Source organism: Elgaria multicarinata, chromosome 3, assembly GCF_023053635.1.
Source record: "Elgaria multicarinata webbii isolate HBS135686 ecotype San Diego chromosome 3, rElgMul1.1.pri, whole genome shotgun sequence".
In the NCBI taxonomy this organism is placed as follows: Eukaryota; Metazoa; Chordata; class Lepidosauria; order Squamata; family Anguidae; genus Elgaria; species Elgaria multicarinata.
This window is the reverse complement of record NC_086173.1, coordinates 38,417,306-38,435,262: the sequence shown is the minus strand read 5'-3', so window position 1 is coordinate 38,435,262 and position 17,957 is coordinate 38,417,306. Positions and strand designations below refer to the sequence as shown.

General features: G+C 46.5%; 1 protein-coding gene across 1 annotated transcript; it reads right to left on the bottom strand.

Moving 5' to 3' along the window:
• Window positions 1-1,289: 1,289 nt before the first annotated feature.
• On the bottom strand, window positions 1,290-17,103 carry LOC134395321 (speckle-type POZ protein-like). Its single transcript, XM_063121480.1, has 6 exons — window positions 17,026-17,103; window positions 15,481-15,602; window positions 14,264-14,406; window positions 9,072-9,080; window positions 8,405-8,600; window positions 1,290-1,550 (listed from the first exon to the last, which is right to left on the bottom strand). The coding sequence occupies exons 1-6, from the start codon at window positions 17,101-17,103 to the stop codon at window positions 1,406-1,408; spliced, it is 693 nt and encodes a 230-aa protein (XP_062977550.1). The 3' UTR covers window positions 1,290-1,405.
• Window positions 17,104-17,957: the final 854 nt, after the last annotated feature.

Genomic DNA, 17,957 nt, shown 5'->3' with positions numbered 1-17,957 from the left:
AAGAAACTTTTGACACAGTGCTCATGAACAATAATTTTTTAAAAAAAACAAAAACAAAAAGGGTCCGGAGGTGTGAAGGGATCACAGGAGTTAAGAGGAAACAAAATTAAAGCAGGAAAAAGAGGTACCAGAAGAACAAAATTCCCACGATATCTAAACAAGTAACCATTGTCCTTGGGCAGCCATTTCCAAGTCACCAACAGTTCCTGAAAGCTTATAATGGCTGCCTCCATCATAACCACGTCTGCCAGAGCGCGTATCCTCAAGCAGCCCTCTCCTCACTTTTAAGAAGCTGCTGTTTTTATTGAGAGGGATTCGCTTTCGCTTTTTCCCCACAATTCATATACAAGTGCTACCAAGGGAGACCAACGCCCCCTCATCATAGCTGGATGGCAAATGCGGGGCTTTCAGGATGGCTGGAAGGTCTCTCCCTCTCAAACATCTCTCGATATATATCCCACCGATGCTCCTGGTAGCAGGCTTCATCCCGTCAAGGCAAACTCTCAATGTCCCCCATTGCCTCATACGGGGCCAATCTCATTTCTGAAGCCAAACAAGAGCGTCCTCTTTGCTCCAAGCACGGCCGACGTCTTCTTCTGTGCTGTCTGACGCAGATGCCATTTGGCGTGTCTCTATTTTTTATTCTATTTTTTTTTTTTTTTGCCTTAAATTCCATTTGTCATTGTGGGGATCCGTTGTCTCGGGCCGGCACCTGGCCAACCCCCTTAAGTTCTTGACTCAGCCAAGTCAAAGGGAAACACACAGACAATGCAGCCACAGGGATATAGTAGGTTGAACAGTCCCCTTTACCCAAAGTCCACCCCTCCCCCATTTGCCCCCAAGTTTACTCGGTGCTGTTTTTTGTTTAGTTTTAAAAGTCTGCATGTCCCAAAGCAGTCTTTCTTCCCCCACCCCCGCCCCCCCTGGGCTTTTCCACACGTCGTTCTCGGGGCGCTTCCATCCGCCCCAAGTGCACCCTGAGAATGAGCATGTAACTTGCCTGGTGAAGAGACAAGGAAGACACGTCCACGCCGCCGCCGCCGCTGCCACCCAGCTTCCTCTGTGCCGGACGGGACGAATAGCTCGGCGGAAGAAGGCGGGGTCCCGCCTTCTTCCTCCGAGCTATTCATCCCGTCCGGCGCGGAGGAAGCTGGGTGGCGCCGCCGGCGAGGACGTGTCTTCCTTGTCTCTTCACCAGGCAAGTTACACGCTCGTTCTCGGGGTGTACTGGGGGCGGATGGAAGTGCCCCGAGAACGACGTGTGGAAGAGCTCAGAGTAAAAAGCTCCACAGGTTGCATTGTCTACCTGGTGGTCAAGGTCGGAGAAGCAACTGTTTCCGTCGCTACTTCCTTTAAAAAAAAATACACACACACACACACCGGGTTGTGCGATGGGGGTCCAGCCTTAGGACTGCTTCAGTCGCTTGCGTGGAGGTCCCAGAAAGGGGCACTGCGCAGAGGCCAACGAACGATACGCCTCGGCCACCAAATGAGGGTGAGAGACGACCATCGACTTCCAGCCTGAAGTCTCCATGACGTCAGAAGCATGGCTGAAAGCAATCACCAAGAAACCAAGATTACCAGTAAGGAAAGCAACAGTGAACAGCTCAACACCTCCAAGGAAAGAACTGGCTTTGGGGATTTTACACCTACTTTCATAGCTCATTTAAATAACTTACCAACTGCCTACAAATGCACAGCTTTTTTGTAAGTATTCTTAGACAGAGCAATGCAAACAAGCTAATGCCACCCTGGCCTAAGACAGGAGTGGGCAACTTGTGGCCCTCCCGATGTTCTGGCTACAGTTCCCAGGATCCCCCAGTAAGGTGTGTATCTGATAGGTGGGTGATCTGATAGGTGGGAGTTGTAGGCTGAAACATGGGGAGAATCAAGGTTGTTTTGGAGGTTACGTTTTCCCACTTGCACCCACTCAGATCTGCACATCCTTCATTTCAGACACAAGGGCTGCTTTCATCTTTCCCCCTCCTTTGCCCTTGTCTTTAGAATGCAAGAAACCTCCAAATCATCCCCGAGAAGGGAAGCTTTGCACTGGCTGTTTACTGTTGGCATTGCACTTCAGCCTGACATGCCTCTGCTGCTGTGGCATTTGCTTTCGAGGTTCCCAGCTTATTTCCCATGGTATGCTTGAGAGTGAATGAATATGAATGCAGCTACCACGGTCCCTCTTGGCAGAAACAGGGGCTTCTAAAAGGTGCTTCTCTTCACACTCCTCCTTAAGGAATATGCAATAGGCAGTCACAACGTCTTTTCAGCACAAGGGCAAAACAAAGGAGCAGAAGAAAGTCAGGTTGCTTACCTGTAACTGAAGTTCTTCGAGTGGTCATCTGTGCATTCACACTGATGGGCTCTGCGCCTGCGCGGAGTCTCATCCGGAAACTTCCATAGCCTAGAGTTTTGGCGGGAACCCGATGCGTACTGCGCATGTCCTAAGGAGTTCCCGCCCAAGACCCTCAGTTCCTAAGTGACCGACATTGTGGCCAAGAAGTACTGAGAGCAATATTTACATATACATAACATTATAGAATATATACCCACAACACCAAGAGGGGAAAGGCGGGTGGGTTGAGTGAATGCACAGATGACCACTCGAAGAACTTCAGTTACAGGTAAGCAACCTGACTTTCTTCTTCGTGGTCTCTGTGCATCACACTGATGGGCGAGTAGCAAGCTAACCTACCTTGGAGGTGGGGTGGTGTTGTCATCGTAGAATTTCGGAGAAGACGGCTCGACCAAATGTGCAGTCTTGCCTGGCATGTACGTCGAGACGATAATGTTTAATAAATGTAGAGGGTTTTGCCCAAGTTGCCGCTCTACAAAGTGTCATCAGTGGAATGCCGTTCCCAAAGGCGACGGACGTAGCTACAGCCCTTGTTGAGTGTGCTCGGACTTGTGCTGGAATTGGAAGCTTTTCAGTCTCGTAAGCTAGTTTGATAGTTTGTACTACCCAGGAAGAGAGTCTTTGAGTGGAGATGGCTAGTCCCTTAGACTTGCCAGCGTAAGATATAAACAATCTGGGTGTAAGTCTGATTGATTCTGTTCTGGCTTTGTAGAAAGCTAAGGCCCTACGTACATCGAGTGAGTGCATAGTGCGTTCAAGTGGTGTTGATGGCGTTGGAAAGAAGGAGGGAAGGATGATGTCCTGACCAAGATGAAAGTCGGAAATCACCTTTGGAAGAAAATTGATGTCAGGATGTAAGACAGCTTTGTCCTTGTGGAAAGCTAGGTATGGAGGATCTACCCTTAGCGCTGCAAGCTCTCCCGCCCTTCTGGCTGAAGTAATGGCGATTAAAAAGGTGAGCTTGAGAGTCAAAAGTTTTAGGTCAATGGTTGCCAAGGGCTCGAACGGAGGTTTGGTGAGCGCATGTAGGACGACGGAAAGACTCCACGTAGGGACTATGGAGCGTGCTAAGGTTGAAGTATTTCGTAGACCCTTTAGGAAACTCTTCACAAGAGGGTGTGAAGAAATCGGACATGAATTGGTATGTCCTTGATATGCCGCAATGGCTGCTATGTATACTTTTATGGATGTTGGTTTTAGCCTGATTGGTGTAATGAGTAGAGAAATTGAAGTACTTGAGGTACTGATGCTGAAAGAGGATTAAAATGGGTGTTTTGAGCGAAGATTGTGAATCTTTTCCACTTTGACGCGTAGGATCGACGCGTTGTTGGTTTCCTAGATTCAAGAATGATATGTCGAATCGGTTCTGGCAGAGACTGGGGGTCTAGGATATGATCCTCCAGGCTGTTAGTCGTAGTGTTATGACATTGGGGTGTCTGACTCTGCCCTGATGGGTCGACAGTAGGTCTGGCAGGTGAGGTAGTTTGTAGAATTGGTTGTTGGAGAGGAGAAGTAGCTTGGTGAACCAGGATTGGCGGGGCCACCATGGGGCTATGAGGATACAGTTGGTGTTGTCCTCCTCTATTTTCACCAATACCTTGGTTATTAATGGAAACGGAGGGAAAAGGTAGAAGAGGGTCCCGTTCCATGGGAGGCTGAACGCATCTCCTAGGGAGTCTGGGCTGTTGCCCGCCCTGCTGCAAAAAGCTGGGCATGCGGTGTTGAGATGGGTGGTGAATAGATCTACGGTTGGAGGTCCCCAAAGGGTAAAGAGATGAGTGATGACTTGATGATGAAGTTGCCACTCGTGTGTATTGTGTTTGGTGCGGCTCAGGATGTCGGCGATGGTGTTGTCTTGACCGGCAACATGTATTGCTGTCAGGTGTATGTGGTGTGATATGCACCATTTCCATATAGCTTTGGTGAGGTGGACGAGGCGGTTGGAGTGTGTTCCCCCTTGTTTGTTGAGATAAAAAACTGCGGTGGTATTGTCTGATGCTACTATTATGTGTTGATGTTGGAGAGCGATGGTGAAGGATTGGAGGGCTTTTTGTGTGGCGAGAAGCTCTAAATAGTTGATGTGGTTGGCTGCTTCTGTCTTTGTCCAGAGAGCCTGTATTTTGAGTGGGCCGCAGTGTGCTCCCCAGCCGGAGAGTGAGGCATCTGTTGTCACAGTCATGGTTGAGGGTGGTGTGCGAAACGGGATGCCCTTGGTGAGGTTGCTTGTATTTTCCCACCACCTTAGTGAGTTCTTGACTTTTTGTGGTACGTGGAGTATTGTGCGATGGTTGTCGGATTGAGTGCTGAAAACGCGAATGAACCAGTTTTGGAGGTCTCTCATGTAAAGTCGGGCATGAGCAACTATGGCTGTGGTTGATGCCATATAGCCCAAGAGTCTTTGGATTGTATGAGCAGAGACAGCGTTGCGTTGTCTTACTCTTCTTGCAAGAGAGGATAGTACGGTTGCTCTTTGAAGAGGAAGGAAAGATCTGTTCAGTATGGAATTTATGTTGATTCCTATGAATTTGATTATGTGTGTGGGTTGCAATGCTGATTTTTCGGTGTTTACACACAGGCCGAGGTTGTAGAGTGTCTGTAAAGCGATGAATAGATGATCTTGGAGCTGTTGGCGGGACCTTGTGACGAACAGCCAGTCGTCTATGTAGGGATAGACTTGTATGCCAAGAGTCCTCAGATGGGCGCATACAATTGCCATACATTTGGTAAATACACGGGGCGCCGTGGCTAATCCGAATGGGAGTACTGTAAACTGGTAAGGCTGGGTTCCGATTAAGAAATGGAGGTATTGTTGGCTGTTTTGGTGTATAGCGATATGAAATAAGCATCTCTTAAGTCTATCGTGGCGAACCAATTGTTTTGCATTAAGAGTGGGGTGATATTTGAAAGGGTTACCATTCTGAACTTTGTTGTTATTATGAAGTGGTTTAGATCTCGGAGATCTAAAATGGGTCTTAGCCCTCCATCTTTTTTGGGTACTGTGAAGTAGCGGGAATAAAAACCGCTGAGTATTTCCTGTTCTAGTAGTGGGCGAATGGCTCCCTTGGATAGGAGGGATTTTATTTCGTTTTCTAGGACTTCTGATGGCTTTGTTATTTTTAGTCCTGAGAAGGGTGGGGAGGTGTCGAATTCTATTGCATAACCCGTTTGAATTATCGAAAGTACCCACTTGTCTTTCGTGATGCTTTCCCAGGCGTGGAAAAAATAGGAGAGATGCTGATCGAAGAAGATGGTGTTTGCGTTGTGTATGCTTTGGTGACAGTCAAAGATGCTTATTCTTTGTGGGTTCCTGGCGCTTACGGTAGGCAGGAAACTTTGTAGATCCATATTGAGGGCGTCTTGGTTGAGATTGTTGTTGTTGGCACCGAAAGGGCCGGTCTGTTTGGAAACGGTTGGAAGGTTGGTACTGTTGTCGGTACCATCCTTTTGCCTAAAGGGTTGTTGGAGTGGTACCAAGCCCATCTTTTTAGCATTGGTTCTGGCCTTTTGTACAGAGTCCATGGTGTCGTCAGTTGTAGCATTAAATAGTCCGATGCCATCAAATGGGAGGTCTTCTATTCTTGTTTTTGCTTCCTGTGAAAGGGCTGTAGAGCGGAGCCATGCATGTCTTCTGAGAGCGATTGCGGCCATCATTGTTCGAGTGCCGCAATCGGTTTGATGTTTGGCTGAAAGTATTTGTTGTTTTGCGATGTTAGATGCTTCGGATTGAAAAATCCTAGCTAAGTCTCTACGATCGTCTGGGAGGTAGTCGCATAATGTTCCTACCTTTTCCCACAAGAAAAGCTGATACCGGGCCATAGCCGCTTGGTAGTTGGCAACTCGCATGGTAAGAGATGCTGAGGTGTACACTCTGCGCCCCATAAGGTCAAGTCGTCTTCCCTCCTTGTCTACGGGGGATGCGTGAAGTCGGTGAGATTTGTCCTGGGATGATTCTACTATTATGGAATTGGGGGGCGGGTGTTTAGTAAGAAAGGATACTTCTCCTTCTTGAACTTTGTACATGTTGTCTAATCGCTTAGAAGCTGGGATCATCGAGGATGGATTGGTCCATGCCTGTTGAGCTGTTTGTAACAGTGTAGGCAGGTACGGTATCGAGACTTGTGTAGGGTTTTCAGTGGTCACGGCATCGAAAACGGGATCTTTTGGGCGTTCTGTTTGTTGTTGTGTTTCTAATCCTAGTGTTCTAGCCATTCGAAGAATGTGCTCAGAAAAATTTGCTACGTCTTCAGGTGGAGAAGGAGGCCGGCGGGATCCTACAATTGAATCCGGCGACGGTGTTGACGGTGCACGGGACTGCAAGGAGGAGGAGTCGGACTCGTAGTCATCTGAGGAGTCACGAGATCGAGGATGTGGATGCCATGACGAAAGGTTAGTATCCGTTACGGGAGATGGTGGGCGGCTCGGTATCGAGGGCGCTTCCCTATGTCTTGTCGGTACCGGAGATTGGCGCGTAGTGTGTTCTCGAGTGTCGTGTCTTGATGTCGGTGGGGACCGACGTCGGTTGCGAGGAAAATCGAGTTGGCGTTGGTGTCTCGGTAGCAGAGGTGACCTGGCTCGGTATGGAGCATGATGTCGGTACAGACCGCGCTCGTAGTGAGGAGGACGATAATACTCCCAATCCGAGTATTCTGGTCTCCTTCCTCGTGAATATTGAGAAGATGCATCCCAGTGAGGGGATCTAGATCTATCTCTTCTGTGTTGAGCTTGGTCGGCTCGAGTTTGAGTTGGACTCGGGACCAGAGGCTGTAGTTGGCTAGGGGAGGCTGGTAAAGTAGCCTGTCCTGCCGTGATAGGAGGTGACGGCTCCACTAACTCTCCGTCTGAGACCGAGGGTATCATTCTTGATGTCGGTTCTAGCAGGGGTGAATGAGGCGGAGTTAGTGATCTCCTTGGTACTGGGGTTGGTGTTCGTCTCAGTACAGGCGTGGGCATTCTCCTTGGTATCGATGATTGCCTTTCCGCTGATGGCGAGGGCGGCGCCGACGTTGGTATCGAGCGGCGAGGAGATGCTTGCTCTTTGCGTTTCTTTTTCTTTTGTGGGTCAATGTGCTTGGTCTTTTTAACCCTTTTGGCACGTTGTTTAGCCGGGGGTGGTTGTGGAGGCTCAGGCATCGCGAAAGTCGACCTTGTTGGGGATATCTGAACAAGGTCTAGCCCGCTGGTGTCCTGAGTTCGGGTAGGTGTTGGCGTGTGTCTGCTGATATGAGATGGAGTCTCAACCGCTCTTAGTGCCTTATCCCAGAGTAAGGATCGGAGGCGATCTGCTCTGTGTTTATGTGTTTGTTTGGTAAAGGACATACAGTGGTGGCAGGTTTCCACCTTATGTCCTTCGCCTAAGCACAAAACACAAAGTGAATGTCCGTCAATGGGTGGAAGTTTTCCCCCACAACGAACACACTTTCGGAAGGGGGCCTTAATGGCCATAAGCCGAAAAGTAGCGATCAAAGATCGCGAAAAAATAATCCAAGGAAAGAAAACGCAAAGATAAAGATTGAATAACAAGACGATAGTAAAGATAGAATAAACTAAGAAATAATAAAGTTTTTTTTTTTTTTAACTCTAGGTAGTTCGACGAACGGAGAAGTCGGAGGTGAGTGTTGCCACAATGGCGGTAAACGAAGAACGGAGGGTCTTGGGCGGGAACCCCTTAGGACATGCGCAGTACGCATCGGGTTCCCGCCAAAACTCTAGGCTATGGAAGTTTCCGGATGAGACTCCGCGCAGGCGCAGAGCCCATCAGTGTGATGCACAGAGACCACGAAGAAGAACATAAGAAGTGCCACGCTGGAGGGTTCACTCTCTACTGAAGTAGAGGCACAAGTTAATAGCGGAGTAAAGGGCTGATGTTTTGAAAAAGAATGTGCAGGTGCTCCCTAAACAAAGGGAGCTTGGATCTTCTTTGATGGACCAGTGATACGAATGCTAGAGCACAACCCAGAGTCAGTGCAATGCAATGGACCTTCTCACCCCAGGATTCTACTTGCCAGATTTTCCTGCACTCTGGGGAAAAATGGAAAACCTACTTACTAGTTTATGAAGTCGACTGCCTGAGTTTTTAGCTGATCAGTGCTGTGTAGATCAGCCAAGATTAGGATCTCTGCTGCGTTTTCTACAGACAGGTTGCTGCACAGAGCATCCTCGCACATCACCTTCAAGCGTTCCAGAGCATACTGCAAAAACATACAAAGGGATATTGCAATGAGATTGCCCAGAAAGAGGAAAACTGCCATCTCCCTCCTGTTGAGGGAGATTCCCCCACAGCCAGGTAGTTTTTGGTGGTTTTTTAATCCCGTGGCACACAAAAACATTTTTGCAGTTGTGGCTCCTGCTGGGGAGTGCTGGGAGTTGTAGGACTTGTTTCTGTCTAAACGTGCACAAGGGAGCTCATTCCACAACCGGGGTGCCACAGTGGAGAAAGCCCTCCTCCTAGTAGCCACCTGCCTGTGAACTTCTTGACGTTGAGCCAAGCTACTGGTTAGAAGGGGAGGAAGGTAGTAATGACTTCATGGCTGATGCAGCCACAAAGCATCTTGGCAGGGGAGGAGGGATTTGGCTCCTCTCCTGACTCAAGAACTTGGCAATCCCTGCCATCTGACGAGAGCTGGGAGGGCTCAGAAAACCTATCAAGGCATGCTCCAAGACCAAGGAATTAATTTGGTAAAACACAAAAAATGGTTGCACCCCAGAATGTCACAACGCATCTCTGGAGTGTGAGAAAATTCCCCTTCAATTTAAAACATATGTATCTGTCAATGTGAAAAAGTACCCGAACAAATGGCTTTTGTATCTAATGTGAAAAGCAAATTATTATTATTATTATTATTATTATTATTATTATTATTATTATTATTATTATTTATATAGCACCATCAGTGTACATGGTGCTGTACAGAGTAAAACAGTAAATAGCAAGACCCTGCCGCATAGGCTTACATTCTAATAAAATCATAATAAAACAATAAGGAGGGGAAGAGAATGCAAACAGGCACAGGGTAGGGTAAACAGGCACTGGGTAGGGTAAAACTAACAGAAATCTGTTATTTTCCATTTTTCTAAAAAAAAAACACCAGTTCCTGGATTAGAAAAAAATATATAGCTAAAGGACACTGTGATTAGGAGGTGGTACACCAGTGCTAGGCTAAACAGAAAAAGGGAAAATACATGGTAAATAAAGATTAGACAGAGAGGCAAAAGGTGCAACGCTGTGTATGTGGAGAGGGAGAGAAAAGTGTTATTTTTGGAAGCATAATCAGTATAAGGAGTGAGGAAATTAGCCCGGTGTCCGGGCTTGTAAAGAGCAAAATCGAAAGTAGAGGGTTGTTATTGTTGGAGCTCTTCCATCGCCTGGTCTGATAAATTACTGTGAAATATACTCCTTAACTGGGAAGAACGAGTAATGGAGACCATTATGCTAGAGAAAAATCCTACAACTCCCAGCATTCCGCAGGCAGCATGCCTAGGGTTGTGCCTTAAACCGATTTCTAGCCAAATCCAAAGCACAAGGACTGGGAAAATATATAAATATTATCAATGAAGTTTGCTTGCAATTTCAACTTTTAGCACTCAGAATCATTTTTTCCTATCCAATGCAGCCTGATGAAGTGAAACCTCATGCATGTCTAATCAAACGCAAGCCTCACTGTGTTTAATAGGACTTATTCCTAGGTAACTGAGGGCGTTGCTAGACCTACCGGGTGTTCCGTCGTTGAGGAGCGGTGAAAGCGGCTTTTCCCGTTCAGCCGTGACGCCTCATGATCCACACCTGCCTTCGATTTGTGGCGGAAGTTTGCGCCGGTTGTGCTGCTGCCGCCGCGAGCACGGTTGCGCAGCCACACCGGCCTGATTGCCGCGGCTTTTTTTTTCGCTCGCTGCACGGTTTGCGCACGTCCGAAAGACCGCAAACTTGCGCAGCCGTCAGCGATGCCGCCGCCGGCCCTGGCGGCGGCAGCGGCGGCAGTGCCAGTGCCAGCTGAAGTGCTGCTGGTGCTGTTGAGGGTCAACATTGATGCGCTCACTTCCTGATGGGGGTCGTGGCGGGTGTCATATGACCCGAGGTCAATCGTCTGCATGGCCACTCTGTGCCTACATCTCCCATCATGCCTCTGAGGTGTCGGCGGCGATGACCGCCTCTGTGCCCTGTGCCCCATCCCAAGGAGCCAACCCACATCTGGCCGTAGCCATGGCAGCAGCCCACAAACAGCTCTGCCCTCTGCCAGCCTGGTACCCACACTAACAGGCAGCGTACAGCACCGCCATTATGCGGCCACGGTAGCTGCCCACCGCAAGGAGTCACCAGCCACTTTTCCGGTCCTCCGGTCCTGCGCAAACTGTCACTGGGGAAATAAAAAAAAAACCACTAGAACAGGCGCACATCCCCCACCCATCCCCCACACACCCCAGCAGCACACTAGCCACTTTTCCGTTCCTCCGTTCCTGCGCAAACTGTCAGTGGGTGAGTAAAAAAAAAAAGACGCTCCGCCGCGCTGCCCCAGTTGGCGGACTGCGCGCAAATGGCGGAGGCGGCTTGACCGAAGCCGCTGACCACTCCCCCTTAGCACGCCTTTTCCTGCCCAGTGCGGACCGCAGTGACCTCACATCCTCCCACACGTACTCCAAATTACCGCGGGACGGCAGGAAAAGGCGCCCTAAAACTCACTTTTTTAAAGTCGGGAGAAAGAGGCTTCACCGCAGGATAACGGCGGATCCTCGTGAACGTCATCTGGAAGCCTCGACGTGACTGCGGAAGGTAACGCGCGCTAGAGCCTCGTCTAGTAACGCCCTGAGTATAGGATTGCAACCCCAGTATGAAATATGTGACATTTCATCGTGTGTAGTATTCAGGGAGTTGAAAAGGTGAAGAAAAGAGAGAAAAAATGATTCACTCACTGTCACAATCTTTTCCCAGGCCTATTCAGTGTGATTTAATATTAAGCAAGAAAGAGCGGCTCTCTTTAAAACATTCTAACATTTGAAATGTAATGTAAACTAGATTTTCACAACTAAATTTCTATTAAAGGTCTTGCTCCAGGCATAGCCTTTTTCAGATTTTTAGCTGTACACTATTAGGAAAACTGATAAGCACCCACCATAGGGCCTCAGTGGTGAGTTTCTACCAAACCGTATAACACTATCAAAACATCTGACTACAAGTTACAAGATTACAGAGTTTACATTTTTTTTAATTACATTTATATCGCACCATTTTTCCACCAAGGAACCCAAGGTGGAGTACATAATCATCATCCTCTCCATTTTATCCTAACAACAACCCTGTGAGGTAGGCTGGGTTGAGACTCTATGACTGGCCCAAAGTCACCCAGTGAGTTTCCATAGCCAAGTGGGGACTAGAACCCAGATCTCCCAACTTTCAATCCAACACTCTAGCCCCACTATATCACAAACCACAAGTCAGGCATTTTATACATTAGCAATACATAGTCTATATGAAGTTCAAGTTAATTCTCTTTAACTTTGTAGCTATGACTAGCCAGTGTAACATAATCCTACTCAGAAGTAAGCTCAATTGAGTTCACTGTATTGAGTTTACTTCCAGGTAAATGGGTATAATCTTTGTGTGCCCTTTAAATTATTTTTAAAGGTCCGGGCCCAATTCAAAGTGCTGGTATTGACATTTAAAGCCCTAAACGGTTTGGGGCCAGGTTATCTGAAGGAACGCCTCCTCCCATATGTACCTACCCGGACCTTAAGATCATCTACAAGGGCCCTTCTCCGTGAGCCCCTGCCAAAGGAAGTGAGGCAGGTGGCTACTAGGAGGAGGGCTTTCTCCGCTGTGGCACCCCGGTTGTGGAACGAGCTCCCCAGAGAGGTCCGCCTGGCGCCTACACTGTACTGCTTTCGTCGCCAGCTGAAGACCTTTTTATTCACTCAGTATTTTAACACTTAATTTTAACTTAAATTTAAATTTTACTGTTCTAACTCTGTATTTTGCTGTGTGGTTTTATCCTGGTTGCGCTTTTTATACTGTATTTCGTAATTGTGTTTTAACCTGTTGGGTGTTTTACTGTGGTTTTAATTTTTGTGAACCGCCCAGAGAGCTTCGGCTATTGGGCGGTATAAAAATGTAATAAATAAATAAATAAATAAATAAATATAAGATCGCAGCCTAAATAATTTAAAGGGCACACAAAGATAGCAAAGTGCACAGCATCTTTTAAACAAACAAAACCTTAGGGCCCTAGTTTCTGTAATATGCAAATATATATATACAACCACTAAAGGAGCAGATGATTTACTCAACTAAAAAGTCTTTAATTTATTACCAGGCCTTTTTCTTTCTTTCTTTTTTAAAAATGAAGATCCCGAAGAAAAGAAAAGCCAGGTGAACAATGAGAAAGCCGTACATGTGCCCTTCTTCAGTCATTCAGTCATTTTTTGTGAACCGCCCAGAGAGCTTCGGCTATTGGGCGGTATAAAAATGTAATAAATAAATAAATAAATAAATAATATTCAGCTGGCAACACAGGGTTGACAGAGAAGGCAGAAAGTATTATCCTTACTTTTGCTGCTTCTAAATAGGATTTTTGCTGTTCATAAGCAGGAATCACACAGAGCTTTCTCTCTTTTTTCCTTCTTCTCTGTCTCTCTGTCTCTCTCTCTCCCCCCCCCCATTTCAAATGATTTTTCTTGCATTAATATTTACATGTTTACAGCATAAATAAAATAGTGGCATGGTCTAGGAGATCATTACAAATAAAACAGTGGTGCAGAAGGAAAGTTCCAAAGTTGACAGCTCTCTTTAAGAAACATAAAAGCCTGAGTGATGCTAATAGAGCTATGGATTTAAGAGGAACAGATTTGTGACTTCCCTGCAACCAAGACGTGCTTGATTCAGTGAATGGATTTTACAATTGCATGAATGGTTTATTAATTTTTTTTACCCCCAAAGTCCTTGTAAAATGTAGGTGACTTACCCTAAGTAGCTAAGCCATTGCTGCTGGTGGTGTTGCCATGGTTCCAAGGCCAGGCCACACACTGCCACCACCTGGCTGAGGTGCCAGGCAGGGCCACAGCTAAAAGGAGGACCAGGCCAGGCCAGGCCGCACCTCCGGGGCTTTCCTTGGCCGGCGACATTGCACTGGCCAGGAATGGCCCAGAGGGGAAGTGGGAGGGGCTGGAGAGGCCTATTTCCGGAAATACAGAAACAGGTCTCTCTAGCCTCTCTGGAGCAGCGATCTGAGCTTCTTTGGGGTCGTTGCTATTGCAATGACCTGGAAGAAGCATAGACGGACCTTGGAGATGCCTAGAGAGGCCTGTTCCTGCACTTCCGGAAATGACCTCTCTAGGAACTCACATGCGGCGATCTGGGCCTGGATAATTTTAAAAGGTAAAAAAATACTTGTGAGCTGCCGGGGCGCCCAATTCCCGGTAAATCGACCTGAGACTCGGTTGCTCCGGGCCCTCATTGTTTTGGGGGAGTTATCCGGATTTTTCCGGGTGGTCTGGTCACCCTACGCCGGCAGATGCCTGCATAGGGCTTGTAACTTGTTCCACAGGCGAACAGAGGTTTGAATCTCAGTGTACCATGCAGTGCTCTAGCCCTTTAAAACAGAAAAAAATGGAAATCAATTGCCCAACTGCAGCAACATTTTGTTTTCGTGGGCAGTGCTGGTTCCCTAGCCATTCTTCCGGTCAAGACCTAACGGCCCAAGATGCAATTCAGTGTCAGCTGTCTTCTTCTTTGTTCCTGGAGCAAGACATCCTGTCAGCCTGGATACATTAACAGCAATACCTTTTCTTTCTGCTTTGAGCCTCTTTGACTGAGCAAGGCATTTGTGGGTGGATGTCAAAAGCCTGCAAACATGTTAAGCCACTTGCTGGGCCAACCAAGAATGGTTTCACCTCCTCAACATCTCCCCACCTGCAGACCAGCAAACAGCTCTTTGTCAAGACTAGAAAGCTGCCTCCTCCTCCATCCACTTACCTTTTTACTCTCTTCCATCTCATGTTCAAACATAGCGCTGAAAACCGGAGACCGTGCTGTTGCCGTAGGCAGAGTGGGGAGGAGGGAAAGAGAACACACAAACACAATTTAAAAAAGATGCAAAGAGATACACTTCCTCTCCAGAGAGGAACTGACACATACAGTCAGTACCTCCAAATACAGGCACCGATATAAAAGGGGACATATCAAAAATAAATACAATATTCACGAGAGAAATGTATCAAAGGTCTTCCCGAGGGCTTAAGTACACTGAAGTAAACGCATTTAAAAGTACCTTTCCCCAAATCCATCTATCCCCTCCCAACCCCAAAGCAAGAGAGGATCCGGAAACTGCAGTTTAATGAGGATGCCGCCCGCCTGTGAGGTCAGCCTCAGTTAAACCAGCTCACCACAGGGTATACAGGACTGTGTGCGCTCTGTGCTAAATTTTTAAAAACCAAACAAGCCACACACACATTCTGCTCACAGGCAATCTAAGTTAAGCTGAATTCTGCAATCTGTTTAAATGATGCAGGTTGAACACATTTTACACTCTTGCATTATTCATTCTGGTTTTGCTAGCTATGCGAAGGGCAAAGATCATTGAAATCTGCCTCCAACAACTGGACATCTTTTAAAGCAATCCATCAGACTTCTGGAGTATCAGTAAGCATTGGCTGCACATTTTCAAGTATTATATTTGCAGCCGTAGGAGCTAGAAACTTGCCTCTCAAAAAAACCCAAAACAAAACCCTGAAAGCTGAATTCTGTAACCAACAGCACACCCTGGGATCGACAGCATACATATCTCCTACATAACCTCTTGCCAAGCAGAGTTTCCAGTTTCATCTGCTCTCTTTCCCTCCATATCCTTGACTATCCATCCGCCTTTTGTTTCTGAGCTGCAATCCCATTGCTCTTCACCTTCCTCCTGGGGTCAGTGGCCCCCATCTTCTCGAACGGTCATTTGGAGCCCTTGACACAGAGTGCCAAGCTGGTTGCTGTGGGACTAAAAAGGGGTCATAAAACCACAAAACCAGGGGACAGAAGTATACCAACTGTGACCACGGTTGGGATCCTTTATAGAGGAAGGTAAAAAGGAGACCCAAGGGGAGCAGTCGTGACACTCCTCACTGTAGATTTTGGCCAGGTTGGTCCTTACCATTTCAATTTGTCATTTGCTCCCGAAGAAAATGTTGAACTTTTGATGACCTCGTCCATTTCCTCCAGGCAAAAGCTGAAATTGTTGATAGTCCACATGTAGGAAAATTTGACCACTTTAATCTTTAAAGGAAAAGGAAAAAGAATAGCAGCCAACAATTCATATACACAGTTACAAAGAAAAAGAAAGGCAGAAACTAAAAGAATTCCACTAATGTTACTAATCAAAGAAATCTGGGGTTGGGAAGTGAATATCTTTCATCCACATTAGAGAAAATAAAGTGTTACGATATCATGAAAATGTTGCCATCCTCTTGAAATGTGATAAGTACACCAAAAGGGTCTCATCTGTGCAAACTAATGGCTTCCCACAGCACTCCTACGCTTGTTCCTCTCACATAGAAGCAAACGGGAGCATTTATCCTGCAATTCATGGGCTTTTAACCAACTGAGAGACTCCCATGGCTATTAACAGGTATACAAGTTTGCTGCCAATAGGTTTTCTTGTTTGCATCCATGAGGATTAGAATTTGTTGCATTTTATGAATGTTTAGATTCTCAGGATTCAACTACTGGATACCACAATGGAGGTCCACTCACTTGAGACCGTGGTGTTCAAAACCAATGGAAAACACCTTTCTTGATTATAACTCCCTGTAACAGAGAGTGGCAGCGTTGCAGGCTGCTCAACGAAACACAAGGCTCCCTTTCCCTGAAGACCTGTAGGCGTCTGAGCCCCAGCATGCTCTGGAAGGAGTGCCAACTCCTTATTATATCTAGGATGATTTTTAATGGCTGGGGTGAAGCAGTTAAAGGGAATTGTCAATGCATTTGTGGATAAAGGGCACAATACAGCCAAAATTCTGACGTCTGGGCCTCAATAAGCTTCAGCTACTGGGTGGTGTAGAAATGTAATAAATAAATGAATGAATTGAAGGGGAGAGTTCATGTGCTTAACTTTTTCCCACTCAAGTCAAAGGGAGCCTAGCTTTGGATTGTGTGCTAAGAGCTTTATATCCAAGGGCCCATTTGATTTTATTGTGCTGACGCATTAACTATTCGAAGGATGGCTTGGGTTAAAAAAGAAAGAAATCAAACTCCCAAGAACAAATGAAAAGGCAACATTTCATGCTTTGTGAAAGTTTGGACTATATAGATTTCCGGAGACACTGCAAACGATGGTACATATGCCAGAGGGGCTGGGATCTGGCTCCCTTGGGGACCTGAGTGGACCTTAGCAGAGCACCCATAATAGGGCAAGTTGATGTCCATCCCTAGGGAGCTTGGCAGGGGGCACCACAGGTTTCTGGGAATCCCATACTTTTTATTTTTTTACATTATATTCATCACTACTAAAGCCGGCAGGACTTGACCTTCAAGGTTTTAGTGATCAAATTCAGTTACTTGGAAAACATCACGACATTTGTTTGGGGCCATGGCAATTCAAACAGGGGACACTGAATGCCAGCTGGTATCACAACCATTATCCGATATCCTTTCTCCCTCAATAAGGCAATGCCAGAAGGATCCCTAACTGCAGACTTACTTGAGTGTAAAACAAGCTCTCTGCAACAGGTCCACTTGACATCTCTGCCGGAGGAGGAGGACTCGGTACCCTTGACATTGCCAGTTTGGAGGTCGGACAGGATTTCACAGGTTAGTTAAACAAAATCTCTGTGTGTAATCTTCACGCTGATTGAAGAAGAGGGAGGAAGAACACTTGAAACAAAAATACACAGTTATTCTGTCAGGTTCTAGAACAAGATTCTAGAACTATGTTGTCATGGTTTTTTTAACTGCCGCATGAACTGCTCCACTCAGTGCTCTTGTGCCCAATGCACATTTTGATTTGTGTGTATTATGCTCGGTTAAGAGTTACTCCTAATGAAAAACTGATAGGGTCTCAATCAGTGTTCGCCAGAGCTGTGTTTTTCTCCCCAATTCTAAGGCACCTGTGATTTCCCCATCCCTAGCACCTTACACTCCTGCTGCTTATTTCTATACCACATTTAATTTGTGGAAGAGACTTTAAAATATTTACCCTCTGTGGCTCACTATGACACCCCTTTCATAGGTGGGGAATTTAGAATTGAGAGATGGAGATTTACAAAGGCCACGTGAATCCAAGTCATCAGTATGTTAGACAAAGGTTCTTTTGCCCAGGGGCGAGATCCAATTAGCCTTAAAGCGCGACTCTACTTTCACAACAACAGAGGGTTCAAAAAGCGCTTTATTGATTTAAATCAAGATCTGAGCTCTAAAAGGCGAGTGGTCAGACAAAGAAAACGAAAGTTAAGTACCTTTATATGGTTAGTGTCTGGGCTTTGCCCAGTGACAGTGTTAGCCAATCAGAACATAAAGTTTAGCATAACAGTTATCTTGCTCTGTATTCTTTTCGTCTTATAACAACTAACACTGTTCTTTTGTTCCACATCAACAATGACCTTCTAGGCCAGAGCTAGGAGTAACAGTTTTTGT

Excerpts from the sequence above, each read along its gene's own strand:
- LOC134395321 (XM_063121480.1), bottom strand. The coding sequence starts at position 17,103 with ATGTCAAGGGTACCGAGTCCTCCTCCTCCGGCAGAGATGTCAAGTGGA. Across the intron at positions 15,603-17,025 it reads AGAGCTTGTTTTACACTCAA|ATTAAAGTGGTCAAATTTTC; the intron begins GTAAGTCTGCAG and ends TTTCCTTTAAAG. Across the intron at positions 1,551-8,404 it reads GCAGTCGACTTCATAAACTA|CCATGCTTCTGACGTCATGG; the intron begins GTAAGTAGGTTT and ends GATTGCTTTCAG.